The sequence below is a fragment of the Micropterus dolomieu genome, linkage group LG23 (assembly GCF_021292245.1).
Source record: "Micropterus dolomieu isolate WLL.071019.BEF.003 ecotype Adirondacks linkage group LG23, ASM2129224v1, whole genome shotgun sequence".
In the NCBI taxonomy this organism is placed as follows: Eukaryota; Metazoa; Chordata; class Actinopteri; order Centrarchiformes; family Centrarchidae; genus Micropterus; species Micropterus dolomieu.
The window spans coordinates 10,625,163-10,644,459 of NC_060172.1; the positions used below are offsets into that span (position 1 = coordinate 10,625,163).

The 19,297-nt window shown below is 40.8% G+C and overlaps 1 protein-coding gene across 4 annotated transcripts in view; it reads left to right on the forward strand.

Moving 5' to 3' along the window:
* The window catches only part of gria4b (glutamate receptor, ionotropic, AMPA 4b), a 134,749-nt gene that overhangs the window by 110,201 nt on the left and 5,251 nt on the right, over positions 1–19,297 (forward strand). For 2 of the 4 annotated variants that reach the window (XM_046039786.1, XM_046039784.1), the window contains exons 12-14: positions 12,479–12,677; positions 15,091–15,338; positions 17,624–17,738. In XM_046039786.1, coding sequence (XP_045895742.1) covers positions 12,479–12,677; positions 15,091–15,338; positions 17,624–17,738 — 562 coding nt within the window. Of the gene's footprint in view, positions 1–12,478; positions 12,678–15,090; positions 15,339–17,623; positions 17,739–18,425; positions 18,541–19,297 lie in introns of all 4 variants that reach the window. The other 2 variants (XM_046039787.1, XM_046039785.1) reach the window with 1 other exon arrangement.

Below are 19,297 nucleotides of genomic sequence, written 5' to 3' on the forward strand. Positions count from 1 at the left end.
ATTATATGTTAAGCTTAGCTTAAAGACTGAAAGCAGATAGAAATAACTAGCCTGGCTCCATATAAAGTTTAAATAAACATCTACCAACACATCTAAAACTCTCTAGTCAACAGGGTGTCTTGTTTGTTTCTGTACACAAACAGAGAAAAACTTAACAAATGATACAAGCTGTTACTAAAAGACAGTATCCACCCCTGCCACAGCCTGTTGTTCCCCAAGATATATTTCCAACATTATTATGTTAATTTCCCACAAATTGCTGTGTATGTTTCTTTTTGTATATCTTCTGTAAATCAGTGCTTAGAGCTAAATGCTGACATCACCATACCAACATGCTCACAATGACAATGTTAACATGCTGATGTTTAGCAGGTAAAATGCTTATTAGCACTAAACACTAAATACAACAGAGGCTGATTGGAATGTTTGTTTTACAGGTATTTGGTCGTAAACCAAAGTATTGGACATATAAATATGATGATGATGGTGATGACGATGGCTTTAGAGTTTATGTTCAGCCTAGACCAAAGTGGCGGACTGACCAACCAATGGTGCCATTCCTGGAGTCACGCCGCTAGCAACTTAAGAGGTGTTGGCACTCATGTATTCAAACTTAAAACAGGCTAGCTGTTTCACTCCGTTTCAGTCTTTTCGCTAAGCTAAGCCAAAACATCCAATCTCTAGCTCCTTTCTGAACCCACAGTCATGAGATTGAATCTTTTTATCTTACTTTCTCGTAAAGAAAATGAATTTGTGTAATTCTAAAATGCTGAACCATTACTAGTTTGTCATATATTCACATTTTGGAAATATGAGGTTTTCATCTGCCACTGATGATTCGATGTACGTCATCTGACCAATTATAGCCAATTAAGTAAGTTAGTGCACATAACCTGCTGTACACCAGTGGTAATTCGCATTGGGGACTGTAGCTGAAAAGAATAATATAGAGATTTTAAGTATCAAGTACTGTGTTTTGAGTTGTTAGCTTCTGTCTTGTGTGTTGCACTACATTGTCTGCTGCTAATGCTGTGTGTATACCTATACGTGCACAGTGCCATCTCACTTGTAATGTGTGTATGTGGTGTGTCTGTGTAAAGGAGAGTGTGTGTGTGTGTCTCTGCAAGTATTGATTTCATTGTCTCTATCTCTTCTCCAGCTATATTGTCCTTCAGTGTCTTACTTGCATACACTATGTTGTCTGCTTGTAAGGGAATTAGGTTGTTGTGTGTAGGTTGGTGTCTGTCAGCTTTGGCAGTTGTGGCTTCACACTTGTGCGTCTCATGTCTGTGTATTTGAGCTCAATTTACATTAGCGACCATGGTTCTGTAGACTCGCTGTCTGCTCCATAATAAGAAACCTGTGTGATTCACTGAGAACACATTTTTGAGGTGTCGTCTTTCACTGTGTCTGTGACTTCTCTTCCCTTTGGCCAAATTTACGAGACTCAAACTCAGCATTCCTTGGGCTTCAGACGAGCAGACTGGTGTCCAGTAAGCATGGCGTACTTTGGTGGAAGGGTGGAGAAATTGGGGCTTGTACAGTTAACTGTCTCGCTGTGTTCCCCTCCAGCCTTTAAGGGTTGGTCGTCTTTGTTTGTCAATCAAAGATCAGGCTTGCTGTCTGTCATCACACATTGGCATTCTCTCTGCTGACGTCTACTGTTATGCTGAAACATATAGACTGATAAAGCCTATAATTCTTAATGGTTTCTTATTTTCTGTAAAGCCTTTATTAGCTGTTTGAATGGCTTTGTCGAGCTTAAAGTTCCAGCAGATGGATTGTTTGGGTTATTTTAAGCTACTACTAAAATGGCTCCTACAGTTATTTTAAGTCTTTCATATAATATTTCTTTTATCTGCTTTAAGCCCTTATGGACCTTGTAATGTAATAGAGTTGGTAAGATTTTAGGAGATGAAAGAAGGACCAAACCAGCCTGTATCTTTCAGCCTCCCCCACACCAGAGGAGAACAGAGACACACACAAGATGGAGGATCCCGAGGTACATTAGAGCGCCTTCGAAATTATAGCCTGGCCTCACGTAAGCAACCTATAGAGGAGATTATAGTGGGCCTATGACTTTGATTAAGGTCACTCATTTAAGGAGTACACTTGCTTTGTTCACATATGTGCAGACCACCCCCACCCACCACCATAACCACCCCTGCCCGCCACATCTCTGCCTGTGTACTGCAGATAAGGACTTAAGAGCCGCACAACAATGCCGGCATCAGAATGAAAAGTCTACATTTCAACCCTCTCTGTCTCTGGCTGTGGTCCCCACTGCATTCCACCTGTCACTACTAATCCCATGGCCCTCTCCCAATCCATCAGCACAGAGCCCCAGAGCTCAGGAGCGCTTCCACTCTAGTTTAGCCTGACAGGGCAACATGCAAATCCCTTCACACAGGGGAGATTAGACGGCATGGAGGGAGTGACAAGGGCAGAGGTGAATGGGACGAATTTGGGCCGAGGGCCGCAGTGCTCACTCATGTGTTACAGTTGCGAGCTGGCTGGACGGTGGAGCCTGAATGCAACAGAGTCTCTTTTGAGAGGCTACACGTTCATCCACTACAAAAGGATTACATAAGAACTTTAGCTGTGTTTCCAGTGTTTTTGTTGCATGAAACAGTTTAGTGTAGCCTTATATGAGCAGGTTTTGATAGGTTTAGGTTTAAGTTTCATCCAGGAGGTTTGTTTGTTTTGGGTTAACCCTAACCCTAATATTGCCAAACAAGGCTACAATGTTGCGCTCCATTTGTAGGCTCATTCACAAAATGATCAGGCAAGAATGAAGAAAAGACTCTTAAATGAGTTGTATGTGCTACTTACGATCTGTTCGTTCGGGTTGGTTCTTGCTTGAGTTCCATTGTCCACTCTTGCAGAATTTCTGCTGGAAGAAAAAACTCAACTGTGCAACTGCAACTCCAAACAAGCTTGCAAGGTTAAACTATGAACAAGAGGGTTTTGAGCTTTCAATTGATAATGCAGTTGTAGAATGTATTGTATTTCAGAAAAAAACATCTTATTAAATAAAACATAGAATGATACTGTTGCTACAGTCTTTTAGCCGTCAGCTAACAAAATCATAGGGGTAAAGAAAGACTAACCACTGGGCAGAAGAAGCCTAAAGAGCTTGATTATCTCCTCAATCAGCAAAAATAGATACATAAATAAGCCCACCCACCAGAGATTCTCACAAGTCAAGTCTCAAGTCTCTCGTGGTTATAATGAGTGTTGTATCACCTGCTGCGTTCAGTCCAGGCTGCTTATAAAACTGCATAGCTATAAGGGATTCTGTAACTGTAACCTGTTTTTCACTTACAGAGCACAACCATGTAATCTGCAATGCAATTAATGACAGCTTATTAATTACTGTAAGTCAACACACCTCCCAGACTCTCAAACGTTACAGGATCAACAATAAACCTGTAACCTGTTTTTCACTTACAGAGCACATCCATGTAGCCTAATGTACAATGCGTCTGCAACCAGTCACAGCTCATAAACTACTGTAAGTCAACACATCCCTCACACTCTCAAACCAGTCTGTTATAACTAAAACCGCAGCGTTGCATGATCAACAATAAACCTGTAACCTGTTTTTCACTTAAAGGGCACATCCATGTAGCCTAATGTACAAGGCGTCTACAACCAGTCACAGCTCATAAACTACTGTAAGTCAGCACATCCCCCAGACTCTCAAACCAGTGTAACGTTATAACTAAAACTGCAGCATTACATGATCAACATTAAACCTGTAACCTGTTTTTCACTTACAGAGCACAACCATGTAATGTGCAATGCAATTAATGACAGCTTATAAACTACTGTAAGTCAACACATTCCCCAGACTCTCAAACCCAGTGTAATGTTAACTAAATAAAACTGCAACGTTACATGATCAACAATAAAACTGTGAACTGTTTGGAGCCAGCGTTAATAATTAACCCGATGGCAGCCAGCGGGACGTAAATGATTACATTAATCGACCACCACAAGTTTGGCAAGCAAACAAACTCTCATTCATCTTTTCATAACTAATGACAGTCGGACCTAACCTCCCGTAGGTCGTAGCTAGAGCAAGAAGCAAGCTAACATTAGATGGCCAATACTGAGCTAAACATGCTTACTCAACACAGGTAACCTATTTTGCGTTCAGCGCTTCTTTGTTTGGGTCTTGTTGTATGAAGTTTTAAAGCCAAAGTTTATGATGAATGGCACAGCAGCTGCCGGTGTTTGTTGCATTTTTCCAATAAGCAAGGCAGAAACTAGTAGCAACATTCTTGACTGGACGTCATTGTCTTTGTACAACATTAAGGGAAGTGTCATGCCAGTTGGCATCAAATGAATTTTAATTGGCCTTCAGCTGGTTTTGTTGTAGGTGTAGACAGGAGGTTGCCATAGAGCTAAAGGTTACTTGTCAAACAAATAGCAGGTAAGAGTTAGTCTCAGTGGCAGACTTAGGGGGCCTATGTTTCCAGGGTTGTATGTTCCCAGCAGGTGTGTCTCTTGATATAAACTGAGATTGTAAGAAATTGGTAAAGGTATCTTTGCAGTTCAAATTACAAAAGAATAAAGGGAGATGGACCTTTCAAATGCTGTTTGAAATGTAAAAATCCGTTAAGCTACTGTGGAGCTTTCAATGTCTAAAGTAAAGAAAAAGTTCTTGCCGACAGATGTGAGGGCATAGGTTTAGTGTAACACCAGTATACTGTACATAAAGGTGGGTGACTTCCACATATTGATCCAGGGAAAGATACATAGAACATTTGACCTGGGGAACATTTGCTGCATTTTTTTGTTTAACAGGGGGACACCAGGGGGTTGCAATCCCAGCAAAATAGCCATCAATGACTGTGATATAGCAGTATGTTTCTGTAGAATTACTGCATTGTATAAGGATTAAGCCCTCCTTATTAATGGAGATGTGAGCGGTGATTCAGAGGTCTGGAACTAGGCCATTTGCACAGATGATTACACAGAATTTATTACAAATGAGATTTAATGTTACGTGAAACAAGACGATCCATAAACTACTGCCAGAAGGCTAAAGTTACAAACAATCTGTTGTGGAAGAACATTACATGTACTTTTAAGGTACTTCCATTTTATGCTACTTTATACTTCAACCCCACTACAGTTCAGAGAGTAATATTGTACTTTTCATTGCACTGCATTTATTGAAGAGCTTATGTTGCTGGTTACTTTTCAAATGAAGTTTTTAGCACATAAGATACCATAAGAACATGTAAAATATGATCCATTGTTACACATTAAACTACCCAAAAATATGTGAAGTAGGTAAAATTGGCTCCACCTTGACCAACAATGTGAAAGTAATGCTAATAATGATCCAATAACAGTATGCCTCTCATAGCCAATACTTTTACTATTAAAACTTGAAGTACATTTTGTTGTTTTGCTTATACTAATTTACTTATATTTAAGTGAAATTTTAAATGCAGACTTTTACTTGTAATGTAGTATTTTTGTACTTTTACTTGATGATCTGAATACTTCTTTCACCACTTAAAATAATGATCAGCCTACTCTTCCTTTTTACTAGATTAATCTATTGTCTGTTTCTCGTCGCGTCTCCTCCGTGTGATTATGCCCTCTTAGTGATGTGTAATTTTACCTTTCTTCATATCATTTTACTAATTTCATGACACGGTTCCAACAGGAAAGGCAGAGGATGAAATAGCACAGAATGTATCCCTCTTTTTCTTTATCTTAATAAGGGTTAATGCCCCCTTCTGCTCCCTCAAGACACCCCATAATAATTAATTCAGTGATTAATATCCTGGTCTCCAATGGTAATGTCTCCGTGGAAACTGGAGAAGATGGGGGGGGGGGGGCTTAAATGAAATGGTTACATGATAGTCATTTAATTGACTACAAATCCCAGATGAATAGAACTTAAGTTATTCTGGTATCTTCTCCTGAGACAGCAGGATGTCACGTCACTGCATCACAAGTCAGAAAATATCAACATAAATATCAAGGCAGCCGTCTGCCACTCCATGCAGGTGTAATTGGTCATGGCAATTCCAGGTGTTGTCAGTCACTTCCGTCTCATTGCTTCAGATGGATTATCTTTGTCTCTTCTGATGAGTCATAGTTGCCACATCTCTGGCGAGCTAATGAGAATGCAGTGATGGGCTTGATTAGTCCTGATTAGCTCAGAGTGCGTGCATACTGATGGCAAATTTCCTGATGGCTACAGATGAAGCATAACTTTTCATTTGAGCTGTGGATTTAGGCCAACAAAAGCTGCATTTGAAAAGGAGAAATGACTTTCAAGTGGTCTATCTGCAAGATTCTCATTATTGTATTAATTCAATGTCAATTAGCTTTGTTATCCAGCTGACACACTGCTGTTCTGCTGCTTCACTTATTGCTTATGTCAGCGGTGCTTGTCCTTCGTCACACTCAGTTGATTTGTCGCACTGTTCTTGCAAATTATGGGCATTGCTAGAGGCTCTGATTGTGTGTCCATGTATTATGGTGGTCTGTAGCTTCAAAGTCAAGAGCCAATTTAGTGTTTTATGCTTGTCTATTGTGGTAGCCATTGCTAAGTAGGTAGCTTTAATAAAAAACAAACATCTCCAGTTGCCCTTGAAATTCTTATTCGTGTAACCTTTTGCTCATGACATCATGAGTGCATGCCTGAGTTTTTGTGCTTCATTTCAACTATATTTAGAGGCCTTAATATGTCAAACTAAACAGTGTTTCACAAAAAAGATTGGAGAAAAGTCTGAAAAATTCACACAATCATCTTATTTTATCTCTTGCAAGGCTCAATACCAGATTTGGGTTCAATTTGAACTGCTGAAAGTTTTGTTCTTTAACAAACTCACATTAATAAAGTAAACAAACCGCTTTATGTCACTTCTAATAATAAACTTTATTAAAAAAATTATAAGCAGTATTTAAACCAAGCGGCAACATCTGGTGCTGAAAAATTAAGCCAACACTGAAGTGCCAAAAAATGCAGTTCATCGAATGGCCCCTTGAGGCTGGCTCCAAAAGCGAGTGAATCCCATGCTATAAATCACCGATTAATATTATATTAAGGCCAAGTTATGCATAATTAAGAATGCGGATGCTTATGTGACAGGTGCAAACTTTCACAGGTGAACAGCAGAAACCAGGCTTCATTCGGTCGCCTCAGCTCCACCTCTTATGTAATGTTATGGCTATACATCCACACACATTAAGTTAAGTCTGCTCATTAGGAAATTAGTGGACTTGTTTAAAGTGTGAATGCAAAGCAACAGACAGAAAGAAAGATCTAGAGGAAAACCTTTCTTCAAGGTTGGCAGGCATGATATGGGGCTAACAGAGATGTTATCAACAGGTTAGATCTCCTCAGGACATCCTGCACGCAGGGCGATCCGCAGGATACCCAAGCTAAAAGGGGTCCGGGTCATCTTTGATGGTATATCCCCACCCTACAGGCTTTCTCAGCAGCCAGGGCTGCCGTATGAGCTGGCAGATAGACATCAGTTAAAGGGATCATGAAGGGATTAAGTATTTAAATTCTCAAATAGTGGTCTATGGTCTTTAAATACAGAAGAATATTTTGAAACAGACTATTAGAGACAGCCTTTAGCCTTTATCTTAAGTTTCCTGTTTTATGCCGTTTGTGTATTTGATCATATTTTAGTAACAAACCCCCTTTTTGTGATCTGCTCCCATTTCAATTTACTTACAGTCTGCAGTTTTTTTGATTGCAGTTAAGCAACATCAATAGAAGTCAAGAGAATATAGAGTTGAGTCTTGCTGTCTGAAGCTTAACAGCGATCAAAAGAAACGGAAAGGAGAAATAATTTGAAATAATATGTGAAAGAAATCAGTATTTCTGTTAAAAAGAGGAGCCACATTACATGACTGTTTTACTGATGTTATTAGTGCTATACTGAAATTATTATAAGAGCTTCTAGAGTACAGGTTATTCCACCCCAACCTTTGATTTATACCTAACCTTTCTTTGCTTCTGGTTGTTATTAGAGAGCTTACAGTAATACACAGATTTGAAATATTATATCAGGTCTGCAGCTGAGGTGGACTGGGAGGCTGAGGACAGAAAATAGGTAGGAGCAAAGAGAGGGATTGGAGTGACAGTTTGTCTGCAATGAATAAGTCAAATATTGTGGTCTCGCCCCAGGTATCACCCTGAGAGCCGACTAGCACCACCTCATTTATTTAGGCTCCCCAAGGTCCGAGCTCTCCCCCTCTATCCCGCTCCCTATGCCTATAACTTCATCACCTCCTCCACTTCATGTTGCTGTGTTTTCTTCTCTGCCCCCATTTCTTTCTATCTGTCCCACAAACATCCCCTAAATCCTGTGGAAAAACCTGCACACACACTCTGCACCAAATCATCTCTGACAGCAGCTTTTTATTCCATTTTTTTTTTTCCCCCACATCAAAGGAAAAAAAAGAGGGAAGTTGGGAATGTGAGCGCATTAAAGTTTGCTACTTCACATCACAGTATGGCAGCTGGTTTGCAGACTGGTGGTCACTGATACTAACGTGATTGATAGTGTATTTAATCCTGAGAGATTTACTTTGCCTGATTGTTTCTTTTTATCTTTGACCTCCTCAAAACTTTTTACCCTTTAAATGCCCTTTTTAGTGGCTTCAGATTGAGAAAATAAACATTATTCCACACTGTATGTCAGTATCACATACAATATACAGTTTATTCTATATTCCCTTTTGAAGCGATATGAAGCATACACTAATTCGGTTTGTCTTGTTTGGTATATACAGAAATTGTAACTATTTGAAATAAAATTCTGTGGGATCAACACGTGGCCAGACAATATGAGTTCAGGTTGGGAAAAGGTCCTTGTTTTTTGAGGTAAAGAGTAAAGTAATAGATTCAATTGATAAACTACAATTGGTTAGCTTTCAGTGTGGCCGGTGCTCCTTTCTATATATGAAAATAACTTTAAGGTTCTCTGTTGTGTTCAGTTCTTTTACAGTTGAAGATTAATTACATAAATTGTTGCAGATGAGTGCAGAAATGCCACCCACCCAACATGCGGACTATGCCAGCCTTTTTAGAGCTCTCCTATTTTATAAATATAAATCAATTTAAGTGAGCAATTTAAGTGAGTTAAGCAGTAGGGAAAAGTGCTGACTAATTGCTGTATAATAGCTGAAATTATTTTTTTTTGTTTCTACATTTAGTTTTCTTTATGCCCTGAGGCTTCCTGGACTGCTGCGGAGAATCCCATTCCCCCAACACTGGAGCCAATTTCTGTTTTGTTTCCACTTTATTTGTTCTAATACTTTCCCAGTCTGGTTTTCTTGTTTCCCCCACTCGTGGGAAAACTGAGTCCGTACATCATTACAGTCAAGTTCTCCCCAACGTTTTTCACAACATCTAACTGCAGTCAAATATTTTTCGATTTTAATTTTTTTTTTGCAGAGCTTTATATTGCACGAAAACACTTGTAATGACCATACTTGGACAGACACATGTATTTCTAGAAATGCAGTGATTCAGCTGTCCTCAAAACTGTAAGAGCTAAAAACACAACACTGACATTAACATTTCCCTTACTTAGAAACTTTTTTCCAGTTTACTTTCCCTATATTTACAATGGCTACTGGATACACATATACTGCATCATACTGTATGCAGTCAGTGTCGCTAAGCATACTAAAAAACAATGGTGGGCGACTGACCCTCAGGGCTTCAGCTTGGCGTCAGGTTCATCGTGTGACAATTAGTATGAAGTATTTTGAGTAAAATTGATAATACTACATGCACAATATCAGGTAAAACATTAGGTTCATCGCGGTGACACCTGCATTGCTGCCTAATCTTGAAGCCCCTTCTTAAGGACTTCAGTTTCTACTTAATGTGCGAGGGGGCTCAATCTTGGCCCACAGCTAATGTTTGCGCGAGGAACTCCTGGAAGGTTAGTGGTTGGGTGATGCTCAAACAGAAATGGTTTGTACGATGTGTTGTCTGACCACGTCGGTAATCAGACACACTCAAATGTGGAGTGAAAAGTCATAGAGAGGGGGAGATGTGATATCATTTTAATACCGGGATATCCGCACACATTCTCAGATGGTCTCTCCTGGGAGACATTAATAGTGTTGCACTCTGTTGTACACATGGAAAAAGATAGCTAGAAAAATAAGTTCAAACCCTCACTGCTTTCTCACCTCAGCAGAGCTGGCCAATCACGCTGAGAAGTGGGCATGAATGCCAGATAAAAAAGGTCTGTGGCAAACTGAAACAGGATTTTGTGTATTTGACACAAAATGTAATATATTTTTTCATTACCTTATTGTGATATTTAAAGAAATGTATTCTCTCGAGTATGAAAACACAACATGACATATTTAGACGGGACTACATGGGACCCAGAACATTTTGTAATGACATTTAAATGCATTAGTAATTACACAAAACTTTGTTTTGCTGAAGCTGTAGCTTATTGCATTTACACTTTTTACAATACACAACCTATTTTACATTAGATTATCTCAAATAACTTATATCACATATCTTATTAGAAGTGGATGAAAATGAATCATATTTATTATAAAAGTCTAATGATCAGTCCGTCCATGAGGCTACTCTTTATTATTGTAATTCATATGATGTCAAATCTATTAGCATTGTGCATTCCCATCATTAATTCAAGGTGAATAGAGAAAAACACTGACGTGGCATGAAAATAACCCAAACTCCCAGCACAAAGCACCCCCCTCTGCTTTGTTTACTGCAGGCCCATCAAGACACAGCAGTGTGTCACTGTGCATCAAAGTCAGTGGTATCAGCCAGCAAACACACAGCACAGAGGGTTGGAAGGATGGCAAAGAGACACTCCTTCTCTGGTCCCCTTATTCCACTCCCACAATCCACTGCTGCTCGCATTGGAAAAAAAGCAAGACCGGGAAAGATGGAGACGGTCTGATAGAGAGTATAAAGGGATTTTGGCAGGTGGGAAAAGGAAATAATGCAGGAGAGAGAAGTGAGAGCATAGAACTCATCCATGCATCTTATTATGCACACTCTCCGCCCCTTTAGTCATTATTTTACAGTTAAATTCTCTGTGCTCAAAAAGCCACAGAAATACTCCATCGTCTCAAGGAGAAGGAAAATGGAATGTGGGGAGAAAAAGAGAGAGAAAGTCATTTGTATTCAAATCCAGAGCTAATACATCAAGTAAGTCTATTTCATGGGCAAAGCTTCTTGTGTGTGCAGTGGAGACATGCTCTACTGCAGCATTCTGTATTGGAAGTTGCCTTAGCCGCTACAGGCACTTTCATCGGTACAGACCGAGAAAACGGAGGTTTCCTCACTGATTCCGACAGTGTGGGTAGAGTGACGGTTCTGTGTAAGACTGTCTTGGCAGAACCCACTTATTTGCTAAAATAAAGTACCCTAAATGTTTATTTAGAAGGTTTTTTAGCGCTGGAGCATTTGGCTATTGGGCATTTATCATATCATTCACTATATGTGGGATTAATTAAGAAAAAGGATGCTGCCAACCTTCCTGTAAACAGTTTTTTTTTTTTTGTAATATATGTATGCTGGAAACAATCGAATATGCTCAGATTGCAATAAGACACAGTGGCAAGACCAGCCAAAAAAACCCTGACTGTTGCAGATGCCTTTCTCCTCCCCTTCTCATATCCCCATCTCTCTCTTTCTTTCTCTCTCCATCTGACAAGGAGGCCTGAGGGTTTTGTATTCTCCGCTGTTTGATTTGCACCGAGGGGAGATCTTGTTTGTTCTCCTCAATGCAGCATTTACGGTTTAAGATTCTCCTCACGACCTTCTGCTGCTCCTGAGCAGCGGGCTATCTGTCTCCCCTGAGCGAACAAACAAGAAAAGAACAGTGCCGCCGCTATGCTGGCCGGGGGACCTGCAGCTCTTTTCATCCAACCAATAAACAAAAAGGGAGAGAAGGGGACAAAAGTAGCCAACCTTTTTCTTTATCAGAGCTAGTCAACACAACCTTGTGGGATTTTTATGAGGCAATCTGCACTAATGAGGGGTAAATACAGCTCTGGCAGGTTTAAGTGTTGTTAGAGCTCCATCTTGTGGTAATAAATCAGCATTTTCCACAGTGGTGGCTAGTCTCTCCATGCTTTACACAGTCACATTTCATTCCTTGTAATTGCTGACAGTTGTCTAATTGTTGTTCTTATATTCTGTCATTGTATTTTCCAACACTGACTGACTGTTTTGGTATCTCTTTCTATCTTACCCCACTGACCCTCTTCCTCCTCTCCTCCTTACCCTTATTTTACCTCCTACACCACTCCAATAATTTATTATTCCCTATTCTACTTGTCAATATGGCAATTCCCTCCTTTTGTTCCTTTTATTTTTATCTTGTCCATGCTCTACATTATCCTCTGCCTTCTAATCCTTCCAAACTGTCCCTGCAATATTCTTCCACTTTCCTCCACCTCCCTCCTTTCGTTCTCCAAGATCGTTATCGGGTCGAATTGTTGGAGGAGTATGGTGGTTCTTCACTCTCATCATCATCTCGTCCTACACGGCTAACCTGGCCGCCTTCCTCACTGTGGAGAGGATGGTTTCCCCCATTGAGAGCGCAGAGGATCTGGCGAAGCAGACAGACATTGCCTACGGCACTTTGGACTCTGGCTCGACCAAAGAGTTCTTCAGGGTGAGTTGCTGTTACTGGGATTAATGGTCTGTTCTCAAGCAGGTAGGGGGAACCGGTGTGGCACTCACATATTTACACACCAGAGTAAAGGTCATGATCTCGCCATCTTCTAAACATTTGCAGAAACATAAGGGAGCTTTGCAGGTCTCCACGGCAAACCTGTGTCCTATAAATTACAGTTATGTAGTCTGTATTAATTTTAGGGAAATGTAATTGCTGTTCTTGATGTATAGTGGCAAGGTTCCAATTGAACAAAGTTACACATTTTTGTATTGCGCCCAATTTGTAAGGAGGTTGCAGGGGTGGATGTAAAAAGATAAGATAAAACATTATTGATCCCAGAGGTGAAGTTCACAGGCTTTGAGGTAAGAAAACAGACGAAGAAATGAAAGTAAATGGAATATTACCTGAGATTCAATCAAATCTTCTAGGTACACTTGCACAAAATTTTTGAAGGAACTCAGCAGTATTGAGGAGATCGTTCATTCTGACCTGCAGACACTCATTCTTGTATCGCTGTTCAGCCCTTTGCCAAACACACTGCCTTCTCCTACAGCCAAATATTTCAGATTTTGACTCATCAGTCCAGAGCTCCAGGTGCCATTTTTCTGCACCCCAGTTCCCGTGCTTCTTTGCAGTTCAGTCACATGGCCTTGCTTATGTGTCGGTGGTTTGGCTTTTTGGCCACAAGTCTTCCATGAATGCCACTTCTGACCAGACTTCCGAACAGTAGATGGGTGTACCGGGGTCCTACTGTTTTCTGCAGCTCTGAGCTGATGGCATGGATGGAAGTAAGCATGATATGTCTTCCTGATGCATGATACTGCATCCACTGTCCTCATCGTTGCCTGTGTTTTTGTGCTTATTCAAAAGAGCTTGGACAGCACATCTGGAAACCTCTGTGCCAGATAGCATAGTGTATAGCGTGTCTGTGAATCTCACCTCACTGCACAGTGAGCCGCTAACAGCAGCTTTACGGTCTGAGCAAGCTAGCTGCTGGGTGCTAGTCGAAGTTACACAACATTGCCGAGCAAAATAATTTCTGTAGTTTGTAGTAGTTTTTCACATATCGTCACCTTCAGGGCATGTCTATCAAGTCAATTTACATACCACAGCAACGCACACACAGCGGTGCGGAGCAAAATGGGCTTCCATACAGGTTTAACAACTAACAAATGCACTGTCGTAACAATTTTGCGGTTTTCGCAACAGCCCTACTTGTTAGCCAAGATTGGCTGTTCCTAACACAACTGACCCTTCGCTAAGCCACGCCCCGAATATGCAGCTGGCCAATCACAGTGCAGTAAAGGACTCACTTTAACTGAGGTCCGACACTTTCATGGCTGCACTCCATTGACTCTAATGGAAAAGGGGTCGTTTTCCATCTGTTTTTTGCCATATTTTACCAAAATATGGTCAAATGTGGTCGTTCCTGGGGCACTTGTAATAGTGAGAATCACTACCCAGATAGGATGAAAGGAGAACTACAATTTATTCCCTTTCCAAAACCTAAAACAAATCCAGAAAAATGTAGGCTGTGGATTGTTTCTGATGTAATGTTAGTTAGCTAACGCTAGCTAACTTACTACTGAATGTAACCTACCCAGGTTCACTTTTACTCAGTGATCGGTAGGCTTTAGTAGTCTTTATTTTTTTCCAGTTGGATCACAAAGGTTGAATACAACCTTCAAATGCTCAATGCAACTGCAAAACTGTGTCTGCTTCTTTCAAAGATCATTTTTTTTCCCAAAATCAGACAATATTTCTCCAGGGAGTGCAGTAATAGACGGTGGCAGCGCCCTGATAAAAGTCCGACGGGTCCGACAGTTTGTCGGGCTTAGCAACAGTAACTAAGGGGGCTGTGGCTTAGAGAAGGGTCAGTTGTATTCTTCCTACACAGCTGTTTCTGTTTCAGTTAATGATTGTGTTTCAACCTACATACTGAATTGCTGATTAACAGCACCTGTTTGGTACAATTGTTTAATCATACAATTAGGGATATGCCTACAAAATCTCTGACTTTGTGCAGGAGTACCTAGAAGAATTGATGCTGTTATGAAGGCAAAGGGTGGTCACACCAAATATTGATTTGATTTGGATTTGTTTTCTTGTCACTCACTTTGCATGTTGTTAATTGATAAACATAATATATTGTGTGTATGTCTATTAAAAAGCATACCTACTTTACCGCATTTTTCCACGCCTGCACACTATATATGCAGTTGCACATATTGATCCTTTGTAGAAAGAATATGGTAAATTTTTAAAACCGAGTAAACCAATAATGCCATCTTTTGAACTTGTACACCATGTTTTCTCTACCTGGTGTTGTATGCGGATATGCTTTCTCCATCTTCCCTGTCTCTCACACAAAATCTACCTTTGAACCTCCAACCCCCTCAAAACCCCACAGCGGTCAAAAATCGCCGTCTATGAGAAGATGTGGGGATACATGAAGTCCGCTGAGCCCACAGTCTTCACCAAGACCACGGCTGAGGGCGTGGCGCGGGTCCGCAAATCCAAAGGGAAATACGCCTTCCTTTTGGAGTCCACCATGAATGAATACACCGAGCAGCGCAAGCCATGCGACACAATGAAAGTGGGAGGCAACTTGGACTCCAAAGGCTACGGAGTAGCTACACCCAAGGGTTCACAGTTAAGGTGGGTGGAATAGTGTAACAATATGTTTTACGTGTTGTTATGGTATTCCACCTTCCCTGGTGTGCCGCCTTTTGTATCTTTATCTGTTTACTTTGTTTACTTATTTTGCTTGGGAGGGGTGGGGGGCATTTTAATGTGTTTGTGTTGTGGGCAGAAGTAGTGGCTTTTTGACATCTGTGTTTGTTGCATGCATGTGGGGGTCATTGTGATGACGCAGGGGTGGTTATTTCATTTCTTTTCTTTACAGCTCTCCACACCAGGTAAGCCTTTGTGCTCGTGCTTGCTGTTTGTGCAGAGATGTTGGAATGGCATGCTTGAGGCTCTAGTATACTTGACTCATCTGAAAGTGTCTTATTTAGATAATCTGCATTTTTATACACAGACGCAATTAGCTGAGATATTTTGCTAATGCTACTTCAGCTTTCCTTCACGGCTGACTGGTTCTTTCTTTTCAGCTAAGTGACTGAAATAGTGTTTTGGGAGCCATTTGAATGCTCAGCCCTGGGTAACTCTGCCAGACTCTGTCACTACCTCTCGCACATGGTGGAATTCACAGACCTGCCAGAGAATACAGTGTCATTACTGTGGGGAGTTTTACTTTCAATCCGCAAACTCATCGATCAAAGCCCGCCGGCAAGGTCTCACTGTAGGGAATGGATGGCTGAACTAAAGGCAGAACTTCACAGGTGTATGCATGTGTGCACATGTCTGCAAACCAGTGGAGAACAGCTCCATGATCACTTTGATTAGAGGTATGAGAACTTTGTTGTGTAATACAAGTTAGAAAATACCAGTGAGAGAACTTTTATAAAGGCTCTCAGCAACTCTAGTGTATAAATAGATAATATTGGAGCCTTGCTATCATTTATCACATGTAATTAGAGAGTGCAATGAAAACATTAGTCACACGTAATGGTTGTTTATTCTTTGGGAATAGGTACTAACACTGTAATTTTTTCCAACTCTTCACAGCCACTAAATCAAACCCTGTTAGTTGTTTTCTGTAAATTCCTCTGCCCATAAAGCCTGAAGTAGAGCAGAACAGCTGCTGGTGAAATTTTTCAGCCACGGCTTTGACCAGGAAGAGTCCCTGACAGATCACGGTAGTCCCTTCCTCCAGGCCACCATCTTGATGTTCTGGGGATTATCATCTTCTGTCAGTCACTTGTCCGAATATCAGCAAGGAAACACACCAGCAACATCAAGAGCAGGCAACATTGTTGGTCAAGGCTGTTATTTCACATGGCTCTGCAACAACAACATCATCAGCAAAAACTGAAATATTAGCTGTGCCGCTTTGTGCTTCTCATCCATTTCCATTTCTGAGTGTTTTTTATTTTTCATAATGATGCAAATAAATTAAAAGGATCAAAAGGCACGCTGAGGCAAATCTCTCTCTCCACACTATCGTCAGACATCACGACAGCAGCCTTCAAAAGAACCCATGAAATCAAAATGCACACTTATTTTAAACAGCTTTTCATAGATATTTTATGCAAGTCAATCATGATTTTCCAGAGCAGCTTAATGCTCTGAAATCCTGTGATCTTTGAATTGGCTGACATACATACTGTACAACTGTATACATGTGTAAAACAAGTCCAAATTATTTAGAGGTGTCTGTTTCTCGAAGCACTGTCTGATGCGGATATTTTCGGACTGACTGTGTTGATTGCTAACATTTTGTGCCAATATTTTATGTTTTAAATTGGACAATTTCTGTGACAAAAATGATGTATTACTCAATTAAGTATTGTGTTTTCCATGTTTTGTTCCTGAGTTAGAAAAACATTATGTGGGTCAAAGGAGGAACTGTTACCTCAACAGTCAAGCTTTCCAATCTTGCACCGCACATATTCAGTTTACAGTCATAATGGTGGCATATTTACCACTCTAAATTTGTAGTCATTTTAACAGGAAAAGCAGCTTTTCATTGTCTAGTTGATAATGTGGATTTTGTCGACTGGAATGATCAGATTTTTAATTTAAGAAAAAAAAAGTATTGGCCCTATATGTCAGGCTAACTTTGCTGTAAGCTTATTAACATTAATATTATATCTTCTTTTTTTTTTCACTTAACAACACATTAAAGGGAGGAGATTCGTGTTCAGTGTGTGTCTGGGTCCTGGGATGGGATGTGACCGTTGAGAGCATTAATGCACTTTTCCACCCTTGTCCCTCTCTTACTGCTACTCCTCCCTTCCCCTCCCCCCCTCTCTTTCTTCCCTCCCAAATTGGACAGCATACTCACCCCCTCTCACCAAATATGTTTTATCGTTTTCAAGAAGTGCAGTTAACCTGGCAGTATTAAAACTCAATGAGCAAGGCCTGTTGGACAAATTGAAAAACAAGTGGTGGTACGACAAAGGAGAGTGTGGCAGCGGAGGCGGTGGCGAGAAGGTTAGCCGCTATGTCGCTATGCCCCTGTGATCTTAATGCGGGTAAAAGAGAAATGTGTTTTGCTGGTAACAGGAGCATCTGCCGGGTCGATCAACACAGTTACACTGCTGACTAGGAAACTGCTAGTTTTAATCTTGAGAGGAGAGCGAGTACTGTCAAAGCAAAAATATTTGCTTACCGTTTATGTAAAAATTAGAATGATAAAACAATTTTAAAGTTTTGTTAAAATTTAGTTATTAGAAACTTGTTTAAAATAAGAATCTTACAATGTGATAGTAGACCCATATTGGGTGTGAAAGCCTACTACAAGTATAAAGTTAATTTTCTCAGCCAATAGTTTTGGGTTGACAGTACTAGCCTCTGTGCTTGTTGTAAGAAAGGTCCCGGCAGTATGCGCCCGTTCCAGAAAAGCGATGCAGCCGGGGCCCCACATATATATGTCTGTTAGCTCTGCCCTGTCCCTTTAATACCTCCCAATAAACCCAATCCTACAAATAACTATCTTGACCAATGAGCAAAGAGACATGTAGCTTAGGTGGGGCCCCACCCGGCTTCGTCACTTTGTGAAGAGTACTGAGCTGCTCTTGTTGGGCTTCTTCTGATTGAATAACATAAAATAACATGTCCTATGATGTTATTTATGTTATTTTCCCCACCCCACCCTTCCCCGCCCCCCGTGATTTGAAGAACGCCTGTAAACCTTGCCGTATTGAAACTGAGTGAAGCAGGAGTCTTAGACAAACTGAAAAACAAATGGTGGTACGATAAAGGGGAGTGTGGACCCAAGGACTCGGGAAGTAAGGTCAGTCTCCACCAGCCCGGGAGCCTCCCCTCCTCTCTTTGTCTCTATGCACACTTTTATAACGCTGGCAGTACTGTTCTGTTATTACAGCAGGCTGGCTGATATGATGCACCCACATAATACTCTGAGAAAGAGCGAGTGACAGACGTGCAGGTAGAGACTTAAGGCGTAGCCTGAGGGATACAGCATGACAGAAACAAGGCATGACGCAGCGCTAACAGTTTTACAGCAGCTAAGCTATGTGTTGCAACTGCAGATGAAGGATCACACTCACATTGGTTGTCACCAAAGATGGTCCCAGGGCATGTTGAGACGTTACTGTATGTCACACTAGATGTCAGTACTACTGTAAGCCTCAGCTGTAGTAGCACACTCAAGACTGATCCACGCTGTTAATGCACTGGAGCATGGAGAGAGCGGCCACATTATAAATAAAACAGCATGTACCTTCCACATCAATCATGTCCGCTTACTCAGATCATTAGGTGCAGGACACACACCCTATCACCTGCAAATGAGACTAAGCATGACAGGCAATCTTTTTGTGTCAAGGTAATAAGTTGAATGCCTCTTAAGGATGTAGGTGATTTATCTGAGGGAGGTAAATGGCAGGGAGGAGCAAGAGTCAGAGCTCAGTGAGACCAGCTGCATACATTTGAATTAAAGGGGGTTAAAAGGTGAATGTCAGAACTGAGAGACAGAGAAGCCTGTTGAAATATGGAGGGAAATTAGAGGGCTAGTTCATCCAAATTACAAA